Here is a 24,532-nt window from a genome sequence, read left to right on the forward strand (position 1 = left end):
GTTTTAAACTTGGACATTATTTAAAGTGTCTTCGATCACCGTCAATTCTTCTTGTAACTTCTTCAACGTGATCATCATGCTTCTCTTGTTTGACATTTGATTCTTATTTAAGGTCATTTGTTTAATATTTTTATTATATTTGGATCTATTTTAAAAGCACCGAATTTCTGCTGCGTGTAACACATATTGTTGCGGTCATACATAAAGCGAATAATGCCGTCTTCTGTATCATTCAAAAATAGAAATATTTTTCTGGTGAGGAAGCTGAAAGGATTACATCGCAGGCATTTAAATTTAAACGGATTGCCGATCATCATATCCTCGAAATAAGCAATTAGGCGTATCCGGGAGATAAGACCAACCAACTCAGCCGTGCTCAAGATCTCGGTGATATCACTGACTGCCAAGCCGTTAAGCAGATTAAGCAACACGATGGCGATGAGAAAAATAAATAGCACGAAAGCGAAGCGACTCCAAACGGGATGCGAAAGGAATGGAATATTATCGGCGTTAAACTCGCCAGTTAGCATAATAATGGTTTGGAAGAACGCGCGAGCGATATCGGAGAAATGTGTGTCCTCGTTGAAGAACGTGTAAAAAATCAAGGCAAATGCAAAGATAAGAAACAAGTATGGGGAAAGAAAGCGTACGAAATTGAAGGAGACCGTTCGGAACATCTCGACGCCGATAGACATGCGCGGATGATGACCGATCAGGGTTACCAGCTCCCAGGCGGACAGTAAGATCACCATAGTTCCGATCTCGATACTCTCATTATATAGCACAATGAGGATTAATGTGATTACATGATCTGCAACCAGTTTCTCAAGTCCGTGAGATAGCGCCGAGGACAGAAACCCAACTGGAGGATCTCCCGGAAAATAAAGAGCGATAGCATCATTATGAAAGCCCAGAAAAGGCTGTCCTGGTGACAAGCGGTTTTCACGCTATTTCCGAAACCACATGAGAGCTATTGTTACCAATTTGCGTTCTGTTTTCCTTTTGCGTGTCGTAAGTCATATACAGAATGTAGGTATTTAACAATAAATAAAAGATAAAATAAAAAAAGAAATTGCATACAAAAATACCGTATTCTATACCATTTGATATAAAGAAAAGACGAGAGTAACGGATGTTTTAGCAGATGTTTGAGATTTTCCTCACGAGTAATATACATAAATGTTTCCATTTCGCAAGTCATTGTACCAGTTTCGTGTGGCATCAGACAGCGATAATCAACTCTAACTCAGACTTATCTTGAGAGCCGCACACAGTTGTCAAAGTGCTCCAATAGCATATTCGTCGGAATTTGTGCTATCGGTGGTTCATTGAATCTATTCATGTAACCGATGCAACTGCCATGTTTGAGAAACAGAGTTATCGCTTCGCGACAGCCTTCTCTAGCTGCATAATGCAACGGCGTATTGCCTTGACCTATAAAATCAAAATTTATAACAAGAAGAAATTTTTGTGAGATGTTCGGAAAAAAACCAAATCTAAAGATAGAATATATACTTACTGTCAGGAAACGGACACTTACTCCTCTCGTCTCCAGAATTAACTTTAGACATTCGAAATGATTGGATGCAGCATCGAATTTCAGCATTTTCAACTTCGTGCAGGCGCTTAAAATCAAATCGTTGGCTACCTCAGGCTCCAATATCCAATGTCCAATAATTCACGAAGAGTATCACAATAACCCTCGCGAAAAGCTGTGCTTATGGCTTCCGATAATATGAACGTGCTTCTATAGGACTTCTCTGTATATTGCTTTTTAATTGCCCTAACAGCTTTGTGAAAATTACGTTCTGCTGCTATTTTTAATAAATCGTCGACCACTTTATGAGGAAATTCTTTGTGAAGGAGTATTATATTTTTCATAAAATTCTCCTCGTCATTGACGCTCAAGTAGTTCTTGAGATCTTGCAAGAGTACCTCTTGCGTATCTTCAGGTATCGGTGGCAATGCTAGTTCCGGCCTTGTCTGTTGAATCACTTCTCGTAACGTTTGATCACCGTTTGCTTTATATTCGTCCAAATTCAGAAATTGTAGACACTTCTGTACTATCAACGCTACCATATCCCATTGGTTTGTCGTTGTTGCAGCTGGAGAGCAGTACGACCTTCGCTATCGGGAATATTGGCACCAGCCCCTCTTTCGAGTAACAGACGGGCACACGTCAGATCGGTATTCTCCACTGCGATGTGCAAGGCAGTTCGGCCTTCAACTTGTAGATTTGGATTTATCTTCGGATGCTCTAATAAAGCTTCTAACGTGTCTGCGTGTCCACGTTCGGTAGCGAAATGAATAGGAGCGCGATGTTGCACGTCGTTTATTTTATTGGGATTCGCGCCATTATGCAACAGAAAATTCACAACTCCGTCAAGCCATTCTTGCTGGCTATGTCGAGACATGTTTCTTTCAAATGTGTGGGATTAATGTAGATACTTTGAAGAGGTGGATGCTTCTTCAAATTATCCTTGATAGCATTTTTGAAAAGGAGAAATCTTCAAATTGTTCGGCGTTTAACTCAAGCTTGTAAAGATCATCTTGCATGCTGATTGGAGAATAGATATTCGACTGAATAATTTTTTTCTTTGTTGTGGATAATCTTCGAGATAGTGAAGATCTTCTGTGAATTGACGAACCTTTGTCTCTGAAGTCCATTATGTTGTCTGAAAAAAATTGAACTTATAATATTGAAAACTTGTGTGTGTGACAAACTGTGAATTTTAAATAAAATAAAATTATGTATATAGGAATATTTAGAAATATTGAAGATAAAGTGTAACACATAGATGTTAGTATCGAAAGACGTATTTTGCCAGAACCGCGAATGCTTATGTAAATTAGAAAATATTAAAACCGTTAGATTAACTTTATTATAGTTGTTTGTTAACTGCTATAAACATCTCGCGGTATTACTCGAAACTTTATCGCGGATGATTCGTCGGTGGCTCGTAGGAATTCCCGATTCGGTATTTAATCAACACACGAAAACTAGAGTCTCAATATAAATGTCTATAATAAAATATAATATAAATGTCTCAATATATTTGTCTTCCTCATGTAGTCGCCAAATCTTCAGTTGACTCGCATGGGCAGTCGATGCATAACGTCGACCCGGTTCTTCCTGTTGCAGGTCAGCTACTTTGTAGGTGGCTTGGTGTAACATTTGTGTGACTGTCAGCGGTTTTCGATACTTTCGCTGAAGCTTAGTGCTCTCGCCGGTAGCGATTGGAGCAACTCTCATGTAAACTATATCTCCTACGTTGTATCGGGTATTCTTCGCGCGATTTCGATCATATCTCTCCTTCACTCTTTGTTGCTCTTCTGGGTACTTAGATACAACAGTGCCTGGTAATCGGTAACTATGGTAAATGGTATATTAATTATCATTGTTCCCAGTTACGTAACCGCCCAAACGATTGCTAGAAGTTTTAATTTACTGAAATGATAATTTTTCTCAGGTTTACTCGTTCGCCGACTAATCGCATAAACTAATCGTAAACGTTTTTGCTCATCACGCTGGAACATCATTGCCGCTAGTCCCAAAGCGCTGGCATCGGTATCTAGCTCGGTTTGTCGTCTGGGATCGAATAGTTGCAAAATCGGTTTATTCGACAACATCTATTTTAATTTATCAAACGCTCGTTGTTCATTTTCGCACCACTTAAACTTCGCTTCGCTTTTTAGTAACTTATGCAGTGGTGCAGCTATTTGTACAAACTTCGGGATAAATCGCCTAAAGAAGCTAGCCATGCCAATGAAATCGTCGCGTCTCATACACTTTTATCGGTATTCTATCGGACATTCTATAATCACTTTCACCTTCGACTTTCCCGGCTCAATACCCTCGTTCGATATTTCAAACCCTAAATAACTAACTCGTTTCTGGAGAAACCTACATTTACTTAATTTAATAGTCAATCCTGCCTCTCGCAACGCTTTTAGCGTCAACACTAATCTTTCACGTAAGTCTGGCCAATTGCGTCCCGGTATAAATATATCGTCTAGATAATACAATATCACCCGTCCTCGAAGTGGTCCTAATGTTCTATCCATCGATTTAATGAAATACGCAGGCCCATTCAACAACCCAAAAATCATTCGCGTACTGCACTCTACAGTTTTGTCTGGCATAATGATCGCAGTTTTTGGCATTGCCTCCTCGGTCAACGGAATTTGCAAATACCCATGTGCTAGATCAAGAGTAATAAAGAGATCACAATCTCTAACTTGTTCCAAATAATCATCCGGATCAGACATAGGAAAAGGCACTCGTACGGTTTGTCGGTTGAGTTTACGTTTACGGAGATTTACAACAAAGCGTGATTCACCACTTTTCTTACGTACCAATAGTACAGGACTCGCATAAGGAGAATCTGTATCCCGCACTATACCCGCTTCGCGCCACTCTCGAATAATTCGACTTATTTCCTCTCGCTCAGAATTGCTAGCTTGATACTACCGATTTACTACCTGGTAATTCCTTAATGTCCATAACAATGTTTGTCGCTAAGCCCAACTCCGACAGATTGATTGCAACACAGTCGCGGTACTCGTTCATAATGGAGACCAATTCTTCTATTCATTTCTTCCGGTTGATCTTCATCGACGATCAAGTCTTGGCGTGTGATGGGTTTCTTCGCCGTTACTCTCGGAATATTGGCAAACGTGAAACGTCGCCTCGTTCGACACATTGTCCCATGGTTACGGTTTTTGGAGAAACTCCCATATACAATACCGCGAACTCGTATAGTAATCGGTTTCTGATATTAGGTTCTTTTTAGCTAAACTGCACTAGTTCAAGAAGTACACTAAAGCGTTTTTTTTAGCAGAAGTGACGTCATGCTGCTGTCCTTTTTAGCAGTGCAACGGTACTCAGTGCAACAATTTATTGTACTGCCTGCCCTAGGTCTGGAAGTAGTACAGCGTAATTAATAAAAATATATTAGAAGAGAATACAGATTAATATAAAATAATCGTTTTAATATAATTTGTTATGAATGATAAGGTAGATTGAGCTAATTTTTCAAAATTTCTCATCACTTGTAATATAATACATAAAATAAAATTTTTATTAAAATAGAAAATTAAACAATAATATTTCTGAAACTCTACAGTCAATATACATATATACACACACACACAATCCAACAATTAAAAATATACAATAAATGAGATTAGAAAACATAGATAAATAAAATATAACATTTATAATAATATATTGAAAAATTTATATAATATATTGAAAAGATTTAATTTTATTTTCAAAAATGCTTATGTATGTCAAAATATATACTAACAACTTGTACAAACAAACCAATGTTTTTTATAACATGATTTAATCGATGTTTTGTTAGTATGCTTTATTGCGTAAATTACAAATTAGAAAGTAAAATATACATTTAAATTCTTTGTGCATGTATATTATGTGTTTGAATTTATCTTTGCCTTAGTATAATATATATGATAGTAAATAAAGTCCGATGTTTGAAAAAATTAAAAAAAATTATTGGCTAATCAGAAATTACTAGACGAAGAAAGAAAGAAACTAACTTAATTAACTTAAAGAAACAACTTACCTACCTTTTATCTCTTCGTAGCTGCGGTAAGCGGCCAAGAATTCCAGTATAGTATAAAGTTTACTGGGTATATAATTTATAACATTAATATATCTTTCGGCGCAAAATCACAGTCGACAAATCTACGTTATATATTTTTATCCATTTTTTAGTTAATATATGTATAAAGAATTGAACTTTTATACAATAATATTTCTGCAGCAGATTTCGATACGTGTGAGACTCCGCGAATGACGCGTGAATAAGCGTCGAAGTAGAGCGAATGATAAGTGACGAAATTGATAGGAGGGGGAAAGAAAAATAACTTATTTATAGCAATGATCATATACAGTACATATCCGTGCAGTTTATTTAAAAAAAAGAGAGAGGCTTTCTATCATGAAACTCGAGTTTTGTGTACTTATTGTGAGCGACGCGACGTTATCACGTCGGCTTGATTTGACATGGTTGAAACTTTGTTTCGTTGATGAACGTTATATTCCGCAAATTAAAGAAAGATGTGCAGGTTGATTGTTATATTATTCTTGATTCTATTCTGTTTATATTCTTATGTTGCTAGTATTTTTTACTATAGTGTTTCGAGCAAATACCGTTCTGCATTTCGATAAATTTCGTTCGAAAGGGTCACTGAGAAGAGCTATACTTATTAAAATAAATTCAAAAATTTTAATTTTATAATTTTTTGTCCCACTTCCATTCAAAGGTGGTTACTTCCACTAAATAGTAACTTTTAATATCACAATTTTAGAAAAAAAATTTTTAAGTAAAAAATTATTTTATTTTTTTGCATAAAATCGACTCACGTTGAAATTTTGATGGAATGCTATTAAAAAAATAATAAAGTTTATCTTTACTGCCCTTTAGAGAGGGGAAAGGGTTCCTGGTAAATAAATTTTAGCTTGCGTAATAGCTCATTTCCAGTTCGACAAAATTGGCTAATAAGAACATTGACTTACAATTCATTGATCCGTTCTATAGTTATTTAGTTCTAACACTTTATTTGGTCCATTTTATATATGCATATATAAATATACAAATTTTTTAATTTTGTCATAAAAATCTAATATCACGTGGCTGTAACAATTTTATTTATAATAATAACAGTTGTATGTATAAATTGTAGGATTATATTTTCTAGAAATAAAGATAATAAATAAACCAAAATAACAATTTAGAATGAGGAAAAGTTAAAAATAACGAAAAATACAAAAGATGCAGTTAGAGCCTCTGTGTACACATTGGATGTGACATGGCATCCTTCGATCGCCAAAGGAAATTAAGAGGAAGATAAAAGTGATATGTAAGATATATTACAAAAGCTAAGATTTTATAATCATTAACCGTAAAATATGAAAAACGGAAGGAATCAGAAAGAGATGAATGTAAAATTTACAATAAGCTATCTCAGTAAATAAAATAAATTATTTTATAAAGTCAAGTTTTAAACTTGTGCATTATTTAAAGTGTCTTCGAGCGCCGTCAATTCTTCTTGTAGCTTCTTCAACTTGATCATCATGCTTTTCTTGCTTGACATTTGATTCTTATTTAAAGTCGTTTGTTTAATATTTTTTATTATATTTGAATCTATTTTAAAAGCACCGAATTTCTGATGCATGTAATACATATTGTTGCGGCCATACATGAAGTGAATAATGCCGTCTTCTATATCATCCGAAAACAGAAATATTCTCCTGGTGAGGAAGCTGAAAGGATTACGTCGCAGGCATTTAAATTTAAACGGATTGCCGATCATCATATCCTCGAAATAGGCAATTAGGCGTATCCGGGAGATAAGACCAACCAACTCAGCCGTGCTCAAGATCTCGGTGATATTACTGACTGCCAAGCCGTTGAGTAGATTACGCAACACGATAACGATGAGAAAAATAAATAGAACGAAAGCGATGCGACTAGAAACGGGGTACGAAAGGAATGGAATATCATCGGCGTTGAACTCGCCAGTTAGCATAATAATGGTTTGGAAAAACGAGCAAGCGGGATCGGAGAAATGTAGTTTCTCGTTTTCGTTGAAGAAAGTGTAAAAAATCAGGGCAAATGCAAAAATAAGAAACAAGTATGGAGAGAGAAAGCGCATGAAATTGAAGGAGACCGTTCGGAACATCTCGACGCTGGTGGACATGCGCGGATCATGACCGATCTGGGTCACCAGCTCCCAGGCGGACAGTAAGATCACCATAGTTCCGATCTCGATACTCGCATTACATAGCACAATGACGATTAACGTGATTAGCATGATCTGCAACCAGTTTCTCAAGTCCGTGAAATAGCGCCGAGGACAGAAAGCCAATTGGAGGATCTCCCGGAAAATAAAGAGCGGTAGCATCACTATGACGGCCCAGAAAAGGCTGTAACAAGCGGTTTTCATGCTATTTTCCGGAACCACATGAGAGCTATCGTTACCAATAATTTGCGTTTCATTTTCCTTTCGCGTGTCGTAAGTCATACACAGGATGTAGGCATTTAACAATAAATAAAAGATAAAATAAAAAATAAAATTTGCATACAAGAAATACCGTATTCTATACCATTTGATATAGAGAAAAGACGAGAGTAACGGATGTTTTAGCAGATGTTTGAGATTTTCATCACGAGCAATATACATGAATGTTTCCATTTCACAAGTCATTGTACCAGTTTCGTGTGGCATCAGACAGCGATAATTAAACTCTAACTCAGACTCATCCTTGAGCTGCACACAGTTGTCAAAGTGCTCCAATAGCGTGTTCGTCGGAATTTGTGCTATCGGTGGTTCATCGAATCTATTCATGTAACCGATGCAACTGCCATGTTTGAGAAACAGATTTATCGCTTCGCGACAGCTTTCTCTAGCTGCATAATGCAACGGCGTATTGCCTTGACCTAAAATCAATAACAAGAAGAAATTTTTGTGAGATGTTCGGAAAGAAAACCAAATCTCTAAAGATAGAAATATATACTTACTGTCAGGGAAACGGACACTTACTCCTCTCGTCTCCAGAATTAACTTTAGACATTCGAAATGATTGGATGCAGCATCGAATTTCAGCATTTTCAACTTTGTGCAGGCGCTTAAAATCAAATCGTTGGCTACCTCAGGCTCCAATGATCCAATGTCCAATAATTCACGAAGAGTATCACAATAACCCTCGCGAAAAGCTGTGCTTATGGCTTCCGATAATATGAACGTGCTTCTATAGGACTTCTCTGTATACTGCTTTTTAATTGCCCTAACAGCTTTGTGAAAATCACGTTCTGCTGCTATTTTCAATAAATCCTCGACCACCTCGTGAGGAAATTCTTTGTGGAGGAGTATTATATTTTTCATAAAATTCTCCTCGTCATTGACGCTCAAGTAGTTCTTGAGATCTTGCAAGAGTACCTCTTGCGTATCTTCAGGTATCGGTGGTAATGCTAGTTCCGGCATTGTCTGTTGAATCACTTCTCGTAACGTTTGATCACCGTTTGCTTCATATTCGTCCAGGCTCAGAAATTGTGTACACTTCTGTACTATCAACGCTACCATGTCCCATTGGTTCGTCGTCGTTGCCAGCTGAAGAGCAGTACGACCTTCGCTATCGGGAATATTGGCACTAGCCCCTCTTTCGAGTAACAGACGGGCACACGTCAGATCGGTATTCTCCACTGCGATGTGCAAGGCAGTTCGGCCTTCTACTTGTAGATTCGGATTTATCTTTGGATGCTCTAATAAAGCTTCTAACGTGTCTGCGTGTCCACCTTCGGTAGCGAAATGAATAGGAGCGCGGTGTTGCGCATCGTTTATTTTATTGGGATTCGCGCCATTACGCAACAGAAAATTCACGAACTCCGTTAAACCATTCTTGCTGGCTATGTCGAGACATGTTTCCTTCAAATGTGTGGGATTAATGTAGATACTTTGAAGAGGTGGATGCTTCTTCAAATTATCCTTGACAGCATTTTTGAAAGAGGAGAAATCTTCAAATTGTTCGGCGTTTAACTCAAGCTTGTAAAGATCATCTTGCATGCTGATTGGAGAAAAGATATTCGACTGAGGAATTTTTTCTTCTGTTGTGGATAATCTTCGAGATGGTGAAGATCTTTTGTGAGTTGACGAACCTTCGCCTCTGAAGTCCATTATGTTGTCTGGAAAAAAATTAAACTTATAAGTTATATTGACACTTGTGTGTGTGTGGCAAACTGTGAATTTTAAAAATAAATATTAATATAGGAATATTAAATTGAAGATGTGTATAACATAGATGTTAAATTATTTTGAGAACCGCGAATGCAAATTAGAAATATTAAGAATTAAATTAATTATTATAATTAATAATTTTAAATTGAATTTATAGTGTTGAAAGAAGGAAAACTGATTTTTTACGACTTAATCAATCATTTACAATCCAGAAAAAGTTATTTTAGAATGAATTAAGGGTTCAGCTATCGAAAGGCTTGCCGAAATATTCGCGGATAACTTACACGTAAGCGAGTATATATAAGGGTTAATAATAATATTTTTTTTGTTTGCCTTTTTAAAAATTCATATTTACACACTTTTACACACTATGTACACACTTACCTTGGTTATGTTTCTGATCAGAAAAGAAAAAAAGATGATAAAGTTGAGGATATACTTCTAGTTAATTGTTAATTATACTCGTATCCTTTTCCTTCTTATGAAAATTCGAGTCGTTTTTGTTATTTCTTCAAGCTAAAACTTTGAGATCAATTTTCTCTATGTATCCAGTGAACTCTTTATTATACTGAAGTGCTTGTTCAAATGGAAAAAAAACGGACCGATTGAGACAAAAGAAAAGTACTGTCTGTATCTCTTTTTCTATTACATATAGTCTCTCGTTTAACTATTCGAACTGACAACAACTTATTTAAAATATCACATTCATCAGGTCCGCACAACTTCTGTAATTAATAAAAATATATTAGAAGAGAATACAGATTAATATAAAATAATTGTTTAATATAATTTATTATGAATGATAAGGTAGTAGATTGAGCAAATTTGCTCAAAATTTCTCATCACTTGTAATATAATACATAAAATAATTAAATAAAATTTTTATTAAAATAGATAATTAAACAATAATATTTCTGAGACTCTACAGATATACATACACACAATCCGACAATTAAAAATATACAATAATAAATGAGATTAGAGAACATAGATAGATAAAATTATAATAATGTATTAAAAAATTTATATAATATATTGAAAGATTTAATTTTATTTCTCAAAAATGCTTATGTATGTCAAAATATATACTAACAACTTGTACAAACAAACCAATGTTCTTTATAACATGATTTAATCCATGTTTGGTAGTATGCTTTATTCCGTAAGTTACAAAATAGAAAGTAAAATATACATTTAAATTCTTTGTGCATGTACATTATGTGTTTAAATTTATCTTTGCCTTAGTATAATATATATGATATTCATATTTATAATACAATTTATTAAGTTGATAAAGTCCGATGTTTGAAAAGATTTAAAAAAATTATTGGCTAATCGGAAATTACTAGACGAAAAAAGAAAGAAACTAATTTAATTAACTTAAAGAAACGACTTACCTACCTTTTGTCTCTTCGTAGCTGCGGTAAGCGGCCAAGAATTCCAGTATAGAATAAGGTTAACTGGGTATAATTTATAACATTAATATTTCTTTCGGCGCAAAATCACAGTCGAAAAATCTACGTTATATATTTTTATCTCTTTTTTTAATTAATATATGTATAGAGAGTTAAAAAAACTTTCATATATCGGTAATCCAATGCAATAAATTTTGTCATGCGTGAGACTGCGCAAATGACGACTGCGTGAATGATGACTGCTGCTGTCGAATGTATGATAAGGTATATGATAATTCAAACTGGAAGGGGGAAAGATAAAAATAACTTGTTTATAGCACATATATGTCACTGTCTAATGTGCTGAGGATGATACTCTGGTATATAATAGGTATACATGTTGACCAATATGACGAATGTGATTAGACATCTCACTTTCAGCCAGGAAAGTTTTTTTTTACAAAAAAAGTCATGTTGAAAAATGCTTTATAAATTATGCCAAATTGTGATGATAAATCTTCTTTCTTTGCAATGAACGAAGTATGAGCAACCGAAAAAACTCAACTTCGTTTGCATTTTGAGTTTGCATTTTAAAAGCAATATATTGATGACAAGAAATAATTTCTATTTGTTACCAAGAATTCTACGAGTTTCTTAAGGCTTTACCTTAATTATTAAATATGAGTAATTGTATTGTTTTTTATAAATAAATTTAGTGGCATTTTTATGTTTTATTATTAAAAATTTGATTAAGAGCAGTATTCTTTTTTAAATAAAGCAACTTGTGATTATTGCCAAAAGATTTAATTACATTATAAATTACAAAACAGAAATAATAAAACAATTACCTTAAAAATGTATTTTTAATATATTAATTATATATACATATTCTATACACTTTTTTATTTATCACACGTGCACATATAATATTTATAGAGAAAAGAAAACTACTTCGCTCAAGAGTTTGCTGACAATGAGTTTCATAGCATATTATTTACACGCTATTTTGCTATGTTATATCAATCATAAAGAAAGTATAAGTAGTTAACAATATATATTATTTTAATTTGATTTATAAAATCAAAATCTATACATATGTAGACTTAAAAAAATGTTATCATATGAGCTCAAAAAGTTTCAAATAGCAGAATAAATTGAAATATTTTTATTAATTATTTTTTACAGATTCCATCGTATTATCAATAATATTATTTTCAACTGTAAACTTTATAGTATTCTAAGTATTCAAAGTTATCTCCATCGCCGTCAATTTCTCATGCAGTTTCTTTAACATAATCATGGTTCTCTCATTATCCGTCAATTGATTTTTATTATAAATAATACGTTTTGCTTGTTTAATTATGTCAGGATCCATTTTCAAGGTGGTCCACTGTTTGTCGCGCTTTACAGATTCACTGCGAACGTATTTCTCGTAATATCTATCGTTATCATAAGCATCCAGTCTATTGCATGGCTTGACACTGATCTTGCCGTTCCTCAGGCAATAAGGAAACATAAGAATTCTCTTAGCGAGGAACCCGAAAGGGTTCCACCGCGTCAATCGCGAATTACAACAAGAGCAATGCCTGAAAGGCTCGCCAACCGCCACATGTTCAATATAGGTGATCAAACGTATTCGAGAAATAAGTCCGACCAACTCGGCTTTAGACAGAATCTCAACGGTGTCGCTGACCGCCAAGCCATTAAGCAGATTGAACAACACAATAGCGATGAAGAAAACAAACAGCATAAATACAATGTGGCTCCAAATAAAATGTGAAATGAACGGAATGTTACTGGCATCGAACTCGCCAGTGAGCATGATGACAGTTTTGAAAAGCGAGAGACCGGGATCGGGAAACTTTGTATTGTTGCCGTCTTTGAAGAGCGTGTAGAATGCCAGAGCGAATGCAAGTATAAGAAACAGGTAAGGAAATAAAAAGCGCATATAATTGAAAGAAACGGTCCGGAACATCTCGATGCCGGTGGACAAGCGCGAATGCTGGCTGATCAGGATCACCAGCTCCCAGGCCGACAACAGGATTACCACGGCGCCGACTTGAACTCCGGCGCCGCACAGCAAGGCAATAGTGAGCGTGATCAACGCGACTTCTAGCCAGTTTCTCAAACTCGTCAGATAACTCCTAATGCAAGAGACAAATTGGATAACCTCTCGGAGGATGAAGAGCAACAACATCACTGTGGTGAAGGCCCGTAGGGAGGTGTTCTGACACCAGACAATACGCAACGTACTTGCCAAAGGCCTATCAGTCGTGTCGTTATCAATTTGCGTTTTATTTTCTATCTGAGTGTCGTAAGTCTTGCTGAGGATGTAAGCGTTCAACACCAAATAAAAAATCATGTAAAAAGCGAAATTTGCGTATAAAACGTGCCGTATTCTGTGCCATTTGAGATAGAGGAAAGAAGAGAGCAGCGGATGTTTCAGCAGGTGTTTGAGACTGCCGTTGCCGGCGATGTACTTGAACACTTCCATTTCGCGAGTCGCTCGGTAAGCATTGTTACGTTCCGGAAAGTCGTCGTGTGGCATCAAGCAGCGATAGTTAAATTCAATCGCGTACTCGTTCGCCCGATCTCTCCGCGTCTGCAAACACTGCAAACAGTCGTCGAAGTAACGCGACAGCGTGTGTGCTGAGATATCCGCGATGGGCGGTATGTTGAACTTGTTCATGTGACCGATGTAGCTGCCTCGGTTCAGAAATAAAGTCACCGCTTCTTGACAGCCACCGCTGGCTGCATAATGTAGCGGAGTGTTGCCTTCATCTGTAAAACAGGTAAGTGTCGTAATAAAAAAAAATTGTTATGCTTGCGAAAAGACGTCGTCTGAACATAATTTCGATATCTGTCCGTTATTTAGAAAGTGTCATTTGTTCCATTATTTGATATAAATATTGATATAAATATACTTACTGTCGCTGCAACGAACATTCACGTTTTCTTCTTCCAGTATCAGTTCCAGACACTTCAGCCGATCAGGTGTATAATCGGCTCCTCGTGTTCCCGGCAATCCCAGTTCCAGACAGGCGCTCAGAATCAGGTCGTTGGCCGCGTTTGGTTCCACTTTCAGCAGCGCCTGAAGAATAACGTGATCGCTCTGCTCAACAGCCGCTTGCGCGGCTTTCTTTACGCTGAATTGTCTTCCTTCAAATTTTTTCAAGATTCCAATCGCAGCTTTGTGAAAACCTCGTTCTGCTGCTATTTTTAATAACTCCTCGACCATCTCGTGAGGAAATTCTTTGCGGAGGAGTATTACATTTTTCATAAAATTTTCCTCGTCATTGACGCTCAAGTAGTTCTTGAGATCTTGCAAGAGTACCTCTTCCGTATCTTCAGGTATCGATGGTAATGCTAGTTCCGGCCTGGTCTGTTGAATCACTTTTCGTAACGTTTGATCACCGTTTGCTTCATATTCGTCCAGGCTCAGAAATTGTGTACACTTCTGTACTATCAACGCTACCATGTCCCATTGGTTCGTCGTCGTTGCCAGCTGGAGAGCAGTACGACCTTCGCTATCGGGAATATTGGCACTAGCCCCTTTTTCGAGTAACAGACGGGCACACGTCAGATCGGTATTTTCCACTGCGATGTGCAAGGCAGTTCGGCCTTCAACTTGTAGATTCGGATTTATCTTCGGATGTTTTAATAAAGCTTCTAACGTGTCTACGTGTCCACCTTCGGTAGCGAAATGAATAGGAATGCGATGTTGCGCGTCGTTTATTTTATTAGGATTCGCGCCATTATGCAACAAAAAATTCACAAACTCCGTTAAGCCATTCTTGCTGGCTATGTCGAGACATGTTTCTTTCAAATGTGTGGGATTAATGTAGATACTTTGAAGAGGTGGATGCTTCTTCAAATTATCCTTGACAGCATTTTTGAAAGAAGAGAAATCTTCAAATTGTGCGACGTTTAACTCAAGCTTGTAAAGATCATCTTGCATGCTGATTGGAGAATAAATATTCGACTGAGGAATTTTTTTTTCTGTTGTGGATAAAAAATCCTCGAGATGGTGAAGATCTTCTGTGAGTTGACGAACCTTCGTCTCTGAAGTCTATTATGTTGTCTGGAAAAAATTGAACTTATGATATTGAAACTTGTGTGTGTGACAAACTGTGAATTTTAAAAATAAATATTACCCAATATAGGAATATTAAATTGAAGATGTATAACATAGATGTTAAATTATTTTGAGAACCGCGAATGCAAATTAGAAATATTAAAAATTAGATTAATTATTATAGTTAATAATTTTAAATTAAATTTACAGTGTTGAAAAAAGGAAAACTGATTTTTTACGACTTAATCAATCATTTACAATCCAGAAAAAGTTATTTTAGAATGAATTAAGGGTTCAGCTATCAAAAGGCTTGCCGAAATATTCGCGGACAACTTACACGTAAGCGAGTATATATAAGAGTTAATAATATTTTTTTGTTTGCCTTTTCAAACATTTATATTTACACACTTTTACACACTATGTACACACTTACCTTGCTTATGTTTCTGATCAGGAAAGAAAAGAAGATGATAAAGTTCAGGATATACTTCTGGTTAATTGTTAATTATACTCGTATCCTTTTCCTTCTTATGACAATTCGAGTCGTTTTAGTTTTCGTTTACGCTAGAACTTTCAGACCAATTTTCTCTATGTATCCAGTGAACTCTTTATTATACTGAAATGCTTGTTCAAATGAGAAAAAAGCGGACCGATTGAGACAAAAGAAAAGTACTATCTGTATCTCTTTTTCTATTATATATAGTCTCTCGTATAACTATTCGAACTGACAACAACTTATTTAAAATATCACATTTATAAGCTCCGCACAACTTCTGTAATTAATAAAAATATATTAGAAGAGAATACAGATTAATATAAAATAATTGTTTTAATATAATTTTTTATGAATTATTAAATTGAGCAATGGGTAGATTGAGCAAATTTCCTCAAAATTTCTCATCACTTGTAATATAATACATAAAATAAATAAATAAAATTTTTATTAAAATTGAAAATTAAACAATAATATTTCATATATTACATACACACAATCCAACAATTAAAAATATACAATAAATAAGATTAGAAAACATAGATAAATAAAATTATAATAATGTATTGAAAAATTTATCTAATATATTAAAAGATTTAATTTTATTTCTTAAAAATGCTTATGTATGTCAAAATATATACTAACAACTTGTACAAACAAACCAATGTTCTTTATAACATGATTTAATCCATGTTCTGTTAGTATGCGTTATTGCGTAAATTACAAATTAGAAAGAAAGGTATACATTTAAATTCTTTGTGCATGTATATTATGTGTTTGAATTTATCTTTGCCTTAGTATAATATATATAATATTTATACTTATAATACAATTTATTAACAAGTTAATAAAATCCCATGTTTAAAAAGATTAAAAAAAGTTATTGGCTAATCAGAAATTACTAGACGAAGAAAGAAAGAACCTAATTTAATTAACTTAAAGAAACAACTTACCTACCTTTTATCTTTTCGTAGCTGCGGTAAGCGGCCATCAAGAATTCCAGTATAGTATAAAAAGTTTACTGGGTATAATTTATAACATTAATATTTCTTTCGGCGCAAAATCACAGTCGAAAAATCTACGTTATATCTTTTTATCCCTTTTTTAAATTAATATATGTATAGAGAGTTGAAAGAACTTTCATATATCGGTAATCCAATGCAATAAAAATTTCATTATGCGTGAAACTGCGCGAATGACGACTGCGTGAATGACGACTGCGTTACTGATGACTGCTGCTGTCGAATGTATATATGATAAGGTATGATAATAATTCAAACTGAAAGGGGGAAAGATAACTTGTTTATAGCACATATATGTCACTGTCTAATCTGCTGATTAGGATAATAATAGGTATACATATTGACCAATATGACAAATGTGATTAGACATCTCACTTTCAACAGAAAAGTTTTTTTTTTACAAAAAAAGTCACGTTGAAAAATACTTTATAAATTATGCCAAATTGTGATGATAAATCTTCTTTCTTTGCAATGAACAAAGTATGAGCAATCGAAAAAACTCAACTTTGTTTGCATTTTGAGTTTGCATTTTAAAAGCAATATATTGATAACAAGAAATAATTTCTGTTTAAGTTACCAAGAATTCTATGAATTTCTTAAGGTTTTACCTTTTTTATCATAACAGATAGATTTAAATATTAAATATAAGTAATTATATTGTTCTTTATAAATAAATTTAGTGGCATTTTTATGTTTTATCATTACAAATTTGATTAAAAGCAGTATTTTTTTTAAAATAAAGCAACTTGTAATTATTGGATATAAAAGATTTAATTACATTATAAATTACAAAACATAAATAATAAAACAATTATCTTAAAAATGTATTTTTAATATATTAATTATATACATATATATTTTATATACATTTTTATTTATCACACGTGCACATATAATATTTATAGAGAAAAGAAAACTACTTCGCTCAAGAGTTTGCTGACAATGAGTTTTATAGCATATTATTTACACGCTATTTTGCTATGTTATATCAATTATAAAAGAGAGTATAAGTAGTTAACGATATTATTTTAATTTGATTTATAAAATTAAAATCTATACATGTGTAAACTTAAAAATATGTTATATGAGCTCAAAAAGTTTCAAATAGAATAAATTGAAATACTTTTTATTAGTTCTTTTTTACAAATCCCATCGTATTATCAATAATATTATTTTCAACTGTAAACTTTATAGTATTCAAAGTTATCTCCATCGCCGTCAATTTCTCCTGCAGTTTCTTTAACATAATTATGGTTCTCTCATTATCCGTCAATTGATTTTTATTATAAATAATACGTTTTGCTTGTTTAATTATGTCAGGATCCATTTTCAAGGTGATCCACTGTTTGTCGCGCTTTACAGATTCACTGCGAACGTATTTCTCGTAATATCTATCGTTATCATAAGCGTCCAGGCTATCGCATGGCTTGACACTAATCTTACCGTCCCTCAGGAAATAAGGAAACATAAGAATTCTCTTAGCGAGGAAGCCGAAAGGGTTCCACCGCGTCAATCGCGAATTACAACAAGAGCAATGCCTGAAAGGCTCGCCAACCGCCACATGTTCAATATAGGTGATCAAACGTATTCGAGAAATAAGTCCGACCAACTCGGCTTTAGATAGAATCTCAGCGGTGTCGCTGACCGCCAAGCCATTAAGCAGATTGAACAACACAATAGCGATGAAGAAAACAAACAGCATAAATACAATGTGGCTCCAAATGGGATGTGAAATGAACGGAATGTCACTGGCATCGAACTCGCCAGTGAGCATGATGACAGTTTTGAAAAGCGAGAGACCGGGATCGGGAAAATTTGTGTCGTTGCCGTTTTTGAAGAGCGTGTAGAATGCCAGAGCGAACGCGAGGATGAGAAACAGGTAGGGAAATAAAAAGCGCATAAAATTGAAAGAAACGGTCCGGAACATCTCGATGCCGGTGGACAAGCGCGGATGCTGGCTGATCAGGATCACCAGCTCCCAGGCCGACAGCAGGATCACCACGGCGCCAACTTGAACTCCGGCGCCGCACAGCAAGGCGATAGTGAGCGTGATCAACGCGACTTCTAGCCAGTTTCTCAAACTCGTCAGGTAACTCCTAATGCAAGAGACGAATTGGAGAACCTCTCGGAGGATGAAGAGCAACAACATCACTGTGGTGAAGGCCCGTAGGGAGTTGTTCTGGTACCAGACAATACGCAACGTACTTGCCAAAGGCCTATCAGTCGTGTCGTTATCAATTTGCGTTCTATTTTCTATCTGAGTGTCGTAAGTCATGCTGAGGATGTAAGCGTTCAACACCAAATAAAAAATCACGTAAAAAGCGAAATTTGCGTATAAAACGTGCCGTATTCTGTGCCATTTGAGATAGAGGAAAGAAGAGAGCAGCGGATGTTTCAGCAGGTGTTTGAGACTGCCGTTGCCGGCGATGTACTTGAACACTTCCATTTCGCGAGGCGCTCGGTAAGCATTGTCACGTTCCGGAAAGTCGTCGTGCGGCATCAAGCAGCGATAGTTAAATTCAATCGCGTACTCGTTCGCCCGATCTCTCCGCGTCTGCAAACAGTCGTCGAAGTAGCGCGACAGCGTGTGCGCTGAGATATCCGCGATGGGCGGTACGTTGAACTTGTTCATGTGACCGATGTAGCTGCCTCGGTTGAGAAGTAAAGTCACCGCTTCTCGACAGCCAGCGCTGGCGGCGTAATGTAGCGGAGTGTTGCCTTTATCTGTAAAACAGGTAAGTGTCATAATAAAAAAAAAATTGTAAAAAGCTTGCGAGAAGACGTCTGGAAGAACGGAACATAATTTCGATATCTGTCCGTTATTTAGAAAGTGTCATTTGTTCCATTATTTGTCATATTGATATAAATATACTTACTGTCGCTGCAACGAACATTCACGTTTTCTTCTTCCAGGATCAGCTTCAGACACTTCAGCCGATCAGGTGTATTGTCGGCTCCTCGTTTTCCCGGCATTCCCAGTTCCAGACAGGCGCTCAAAATCAGGTCGTTGGCCGCGTTTGGTTCCACTTTCAGCAGCGCCTGAAGAATAGCATGATCGCTCTGCTGAACGGCCGCTTGCGCGGCTTTCTTTACGCTGAACTGTCTTCCTTCAAGTTTTTTCAAGATTCCAATCGCAGCTTTGTGAAAACCTCGTTGCGCAGTCATCTCCAACAACTCTTCGTCCACACTGTGAAGAACCTCTGTCTTGACTAGCTCCATGCTTTTCAGAAAGTTCGTCTCGTCGTTGGCGATCAAGTAGTACTTAAGATCGTGCACATTTACCTCGCGGTTTTCACATTCGGGCGGCAACGATATATCCGGCAGCCTCTGCTGAATCACCTCTCGCGTCGTCTGGTCATTGTAATCTTTGTAAGTGTCGACGTCCGGACACTGTCGGCTTTTCTCTAGTATCAGTTCCACCATATCGCGCTGGCCTTTCATCGCCGCCAAGTGAAGAGCCGTCAAGCCCTTGCTGTTCGGAATGCTTGCGCTGGCACCGTTCTCCAGCAGCAGGCCGGCGCATGTCAGGTCATTTTTTCTCACCGCGATGTGCAAAGCAGTCTGCTGTCCCGCCTCGATATTCGGATTTATCGTCGGCTCCGCTAGCAAAGCCAACAATGTATCCACGTGGCCGCCTTCAGTAGCGAAATGGATAGGGGCGCGATTGTGCGCTTCATTCACCCTGTTAGGCTTCGCACCTTGAAGCAATAAAAACTCTACAAACTCCGTCAGACCATTTTTACTAGCTATGTCTAGGCACGTTTCTTCCGTGTTTGGATATACATAGTTGACGTTTAGAATGGATGACCGCCTCTTCGAATCATGTTCTATGATATTTTTGAAAGAACGGAAGTTCTTGGACCGTAAGGCATCCAACAGTAGCTTGTAAAGTATTTGCGCGTTGTTTGAAGTAGACTCGCAGACATTTAACAGGCGCTCCTGCAGTGAGTCCTCTTCGAGATCCATTTTATTATCTGAAGGTAAAATGGAAAACTTAGAATTTTGACTTGTTTTTTAGAAAAAGATTATTATGTAGAAAAAAATTATAAATATAAAGTATTAAAATATTTTCTTTTTTTTTTTTTTTAAGAAGATAAATCGATATTTCTACGATTAGAAATATTGATAGATCAAGTAATGTGAATTATTTCTTAAGTGTCGTTTTTTAGATTTTTGGAAATAAACATTGAGTTAGAATATTTATAGATTGCTTTATCTAACATCTAACATGTAAAACGAGAGATTCAAACAATTGGAAACACTTTTAAATTAAACATTTAAATCGGGAATATTGTGCGTGTGTGTGTGTACGCGCGCGTTCGCGTGTGTGTGTCTTATTTATATGTTATACATAATTTTAATAAGAAGAGAAATATTTAATTTCCAAAATTTAATATATACAAAAATCATATTTTTAGTTAAATTTTTAGTTAAATAATTTTTTAACAAATTTATTAAAATTTTTAATTCTAGCTATCTTAAGAGTTTTAAAAAGTAGTAGTATACAAGTAAAGAAATATGTAAAAACAATTTGGAAAATTATTTATGTAAAGTTTACGTGAATCAAATAATTAATTAATTCTTTCGATCTTTTAGGATTGATTGAAAATAAAATTATATAGCAGAAGCTATTAAATTTGTCCACATCAGTCTGCTCTAAAAAAAAGTAGTCCATTTAGTCTTCGTTAGCTCGAATTTCCGCTCTTCGTCAATGTGTGAGAATCTTGTGGAAGCGTGTATATAAAAAACTAGAAGGCAGGAACGAGACATAGAGAAACACTGGCGCTTGTTACATTACATTTGTAAGGGCCGATTTCACCGTCTCCGATTAAACTCACTCTTTGCCTCTTTCTAATGTTTATTTCTATCAATGTAAATTAACTTTAATCTCGGTTTGACTTACGTTTTATCTCTTTTTAATTCTTAGAACTAAAGAGAGATAAAAAGTAAATTAAATCGAGATTAAAGTTAATTTACATTAGTAAATAAACATATATAAGGTGGGCAGTTAGAAAGAGATGAAGAGTGAGTTTAATCGGAGGATCAAGTTAATCGAAGACTGTGAAATCGGCCCTAAGCCGCCCAGTTTCATGCGTGGGTACGAGAGCTCTCATACATGTAACGGCCCTGATCATGATCTCACTCTCACAATTTATCGGAGTGCCAATTAAGCGTCCCACCGTTATTTCGCCAGTTACACAATGGTTCTCGCCTGCACTGACGTTTTCATTTTTTCACTTGCCGCTTTACAATAGAGCCAATCACCTGTCTAGTGAAATTCGAATCTCTGGATTGCGATTGGTCTCTTGGGTTGCCTATTATGTGTATACGATAAAAGTCCGGACGTCCGCTTCCTACGCTTAGAATTAATTCAGATTCGTAACATTGATTCGACAGAACAATTCTTTTCTCGATTAATGATTTAAAAAAACAGCTAGAGAGCAATTTAAATAAATATAACTAGTTTAATCGAGAGAGACGGGCTTCAGAGAATTCTACAAATATTTTTATCTAAGTAATTTTTAATTTTTCAATTACTATAGGTATTTATTTCTATATTCAATATTTATTTCTATACATATGATTATATATAAATATGATAAAATATTTATTTACTAACAAGGAGAGATCACGACGTTCATATCCCCGATTTGGCTAAAATTTTACGTATGTACATGCAGTGCTTAAAAAGAAACTCTTATGGACCAAGCCGTAGGACGCGCTTCTCAAGCGTCTTCGAGAAAAAGCGATTTGAATATTTATTATTTTGATTTTCTACGACTCGGGAACTACGCGTTCTCTTTTTTTTTTCTTCTTTCAAAGTGAGAAAGAAAGAGAGATTTTCATACTTCATACTTCTATTCTTTTTTTCAATCCTTTTCAAAGAGTGATCGGTAGAGAATACTGGTTGGAAAAGGTGTAGTAGAAAAGATGAGTAAATCAAGTATTGAAAAATAGAAAACTTTATTATTTATTGTTCACATGTGTGCACGCGATATTTATTATACAGATTATACTTATTGGTCGTCAGAAGGCGGTGAATTAGTATTTTCGAAAATGTTGCGTTACGCGTGGCTCGCTGCGAAACTTTCCGATGAAAGAAATGTTTTCATGAACGTAAATGAAGTATGTTTTTCCATTGACATTCTTCTTAAAAATCCTTGTGCCTGTAAAAAAGCAGCTTTTGTACGATATGCGCACAATGCTTCATGACGTTTCTACGATGAATATCATCCTGAACTCATGTATATATACATACTAATTCACCACCTTCTGACGATCAATAAGTGTGAGAAATATCGCGTGCACACATGTGAACAATAAATAATAAATAAGTTTTCTATTTTTCAGTACTTGATTTATTCATCCTTTCTACTACACCTTTTCCAACCAGTATTCTCTACCGATCACTCTTTGAAAAGGATTGAAAAAAAGAATAGAAATATGAAGTATGAAAATCTCTCTTTCTTTCTCACTCCCTTTGAAAAAAGAAAAGAAAAGAGAACGCGTAACTCCCGAGCCGTAGGAAATCAAAATAATAAATATTCAAATCGCAAATATTCAAGTCGCTTTTTTCTCGAAGTGCGTAAAATTTTAGCCAAATCGGGGATATGAACGTCGTGACCTCTCTTTGTAAGTAAATCTTTTTTATAATTTAATATAATTGAATTAGAAATGCAAGAAGTGCGATAATTACCTTAATTGATTACGATTATCCATAATTAATGTCACATATTTCTATATGATTTTGTTTAACTTTCTTTTAAAATATTCTTTGACATTACTAATAATTTTCAACAATATTCATTTGTAGATTGATTAAAATAAAAAATATCCTCTATAATAAATCTATTCATAGACAGTTACAGTACAAACCTAGGAAGGCTTTTTCCTTCTCTCGATCACGTTACAATACACTGATGCAATATTTAATATATAAGAGACGCGCACTTTTGTAACATATTAGCATTTCTACTTTATAAAATGGAATTCTGAATCCTCTCGGCTGAACACCTTGCACTCGCGACTATGTCGCATTACATTTATACTTTTTGCGTTACGCGAAGCGGATTAACAACAGACACACTTGTGATAATGCGTATGACTAAGAATACCTCGTACTTAATGTCTATCCTACTAGCTGTCAAGTCACTATGTTGACCCGCCCGTTCTGCAACATCGGCGACGAGGAAAGAGAGGGAGAAGAGGATCAAATGCCCTCCCTTCCTTGCCGTACTTACTGCTGACACAGCAGTACCTCTTTTCACGCTGGTGTATAATGCTCAACCGGTTCTGTTACGAATGAAAAATCCTTCAGCCTCACGGATTACGAGCCTCGGGCAAAAAAAAATAAGATGCCGTCACGCAAACGCGACGTCACGTAAATCTGTGAGAGGAGATGAAAATTTCATACAATCCTCTGTGAGAGGAGATACTGTGAGAGGAGATGAAAATTTCATACAATTTCGATGAACTTTTGTTCTCGTTAAAGATGTAATTGTCAGCGAGACTCGTAATTTCTTAATTTTACTTTCAGTTACGTAGTCGGTTAATATTGATGTATAGAATATTGATACAATACATTATATCTATATAATGTATACAAATTTTTAGTATTAATTTTAATGGCAAATTATTAATTCAACGTTTTATGTGTTTTTTATTAGATACATATCGAACTAATAATTTTCAAGTTATGAGTAAAAACGTTAATATTAAATTATTAAAGTATAAAATTTTAAGTATGAAGCATGAAATAATTTCTCTCGAATTTCTTCCTATATAA

General features: G+C 35.4%; 2 protein-coding genes across 4 annotated transcripts; both read right to left on the reverse strand.

The window, feature by feature from the left end:
• Positions 1-6: 6 nt before the first annotated feature.
• On the reverse strand, positions 7-11,419 carry LOC139824978 (transient receptor potential cation channel protein painless-like). Of its 3 annotated transcripts, none has more exons than XM_071797523.1 (4): positions 11,164-11,419; positions 10,147-10,487; positions 8,550-9,710; positions 7-1,434 (listed from the first exon to the last, which is right to left on the reverse strand). In XM_071797523.1, exons 3-4 carry the CDS (start codon positions 9,700-9,702, stop codon positions 1,253-1,255), a joined length of 1,335 nt encoding a protein of 444 aa, XP_071653624.1. In that variant the 5' UTR covers positions 9,703-9,710; positions 10,147-10,487; positions 11,164-11,419; the 3' UTR covers positions 7-1,252. The 3 variants fall into 3 exon arrangements, with proteins under 3 accessions (XP_071653624.1, XP_071653621.1, XP_071653622.1); XM_071797520.1 differs by lacking the exon at positions 7-1,434 and adding an exon at positions 6,704-8,468 and having other exon boundaries at positions 11,164-11,418; XM_071797521.1 differs by lacking the exon at positions 7-1,434 and adding an exon at positions 6,704-8,468 and having other exon boundaries at positions 11,160-11,418.
• An 890-nt stretch (positions 11,420-12,309) lies between these two features.
• On the reverse strand, positions 12,310-23,855 carry LOC139824980 (uncharacterized). The gene is given in 5 exon segments (XM_071797527.1): positions 12,310-13,937; positions 14,085-15,115; positions 17,934-19,470; positions 19,623-20,720; positions 23,623-23,855. Coding segments are annotated over 4 exon segments (5,271 nt in total). The 5' UTR covers positions 20,713-20,720; positions 23,623-23,855; the 3' UTR covers positions 12,310-12,324.
• Positions 23,856-24,532: the final 677 nt, after the last annotated feature.

Source organism: Temnothorax longispinosus, unplaced genomic scaffold (assembly GCF_030848805.1).
Source record: "Temnothorax longispinosus isolate EJ_2023e unplaced genomic scaffold, Tlon_JGU_v1 HiC_scaffold_74, whole genome shotgun sequence".
Lineage (NCBI taxonomy): Eukaryota > Metazoa > Arthropoda > Insecta > Hymenoptera > Formicidae > Temnothorax > Temnothorax longispinosus.

Coding starts and splice junctions, on each gene's coding strand:
- LOC139824978 (XM_071797520.1), bottom strand. CDS start 9,702: ATGGACTTCAGAGGCGAAGGTTCGTCAACTCACAAAAGATCTTCACCA. Junction 8,469..8,549: donor AAGTGTCCGTTTCCCTGACA/GTAAGTATATAT, acceptor TATTGATTTTAG/GTCAAGGCAATACGCCGTTG.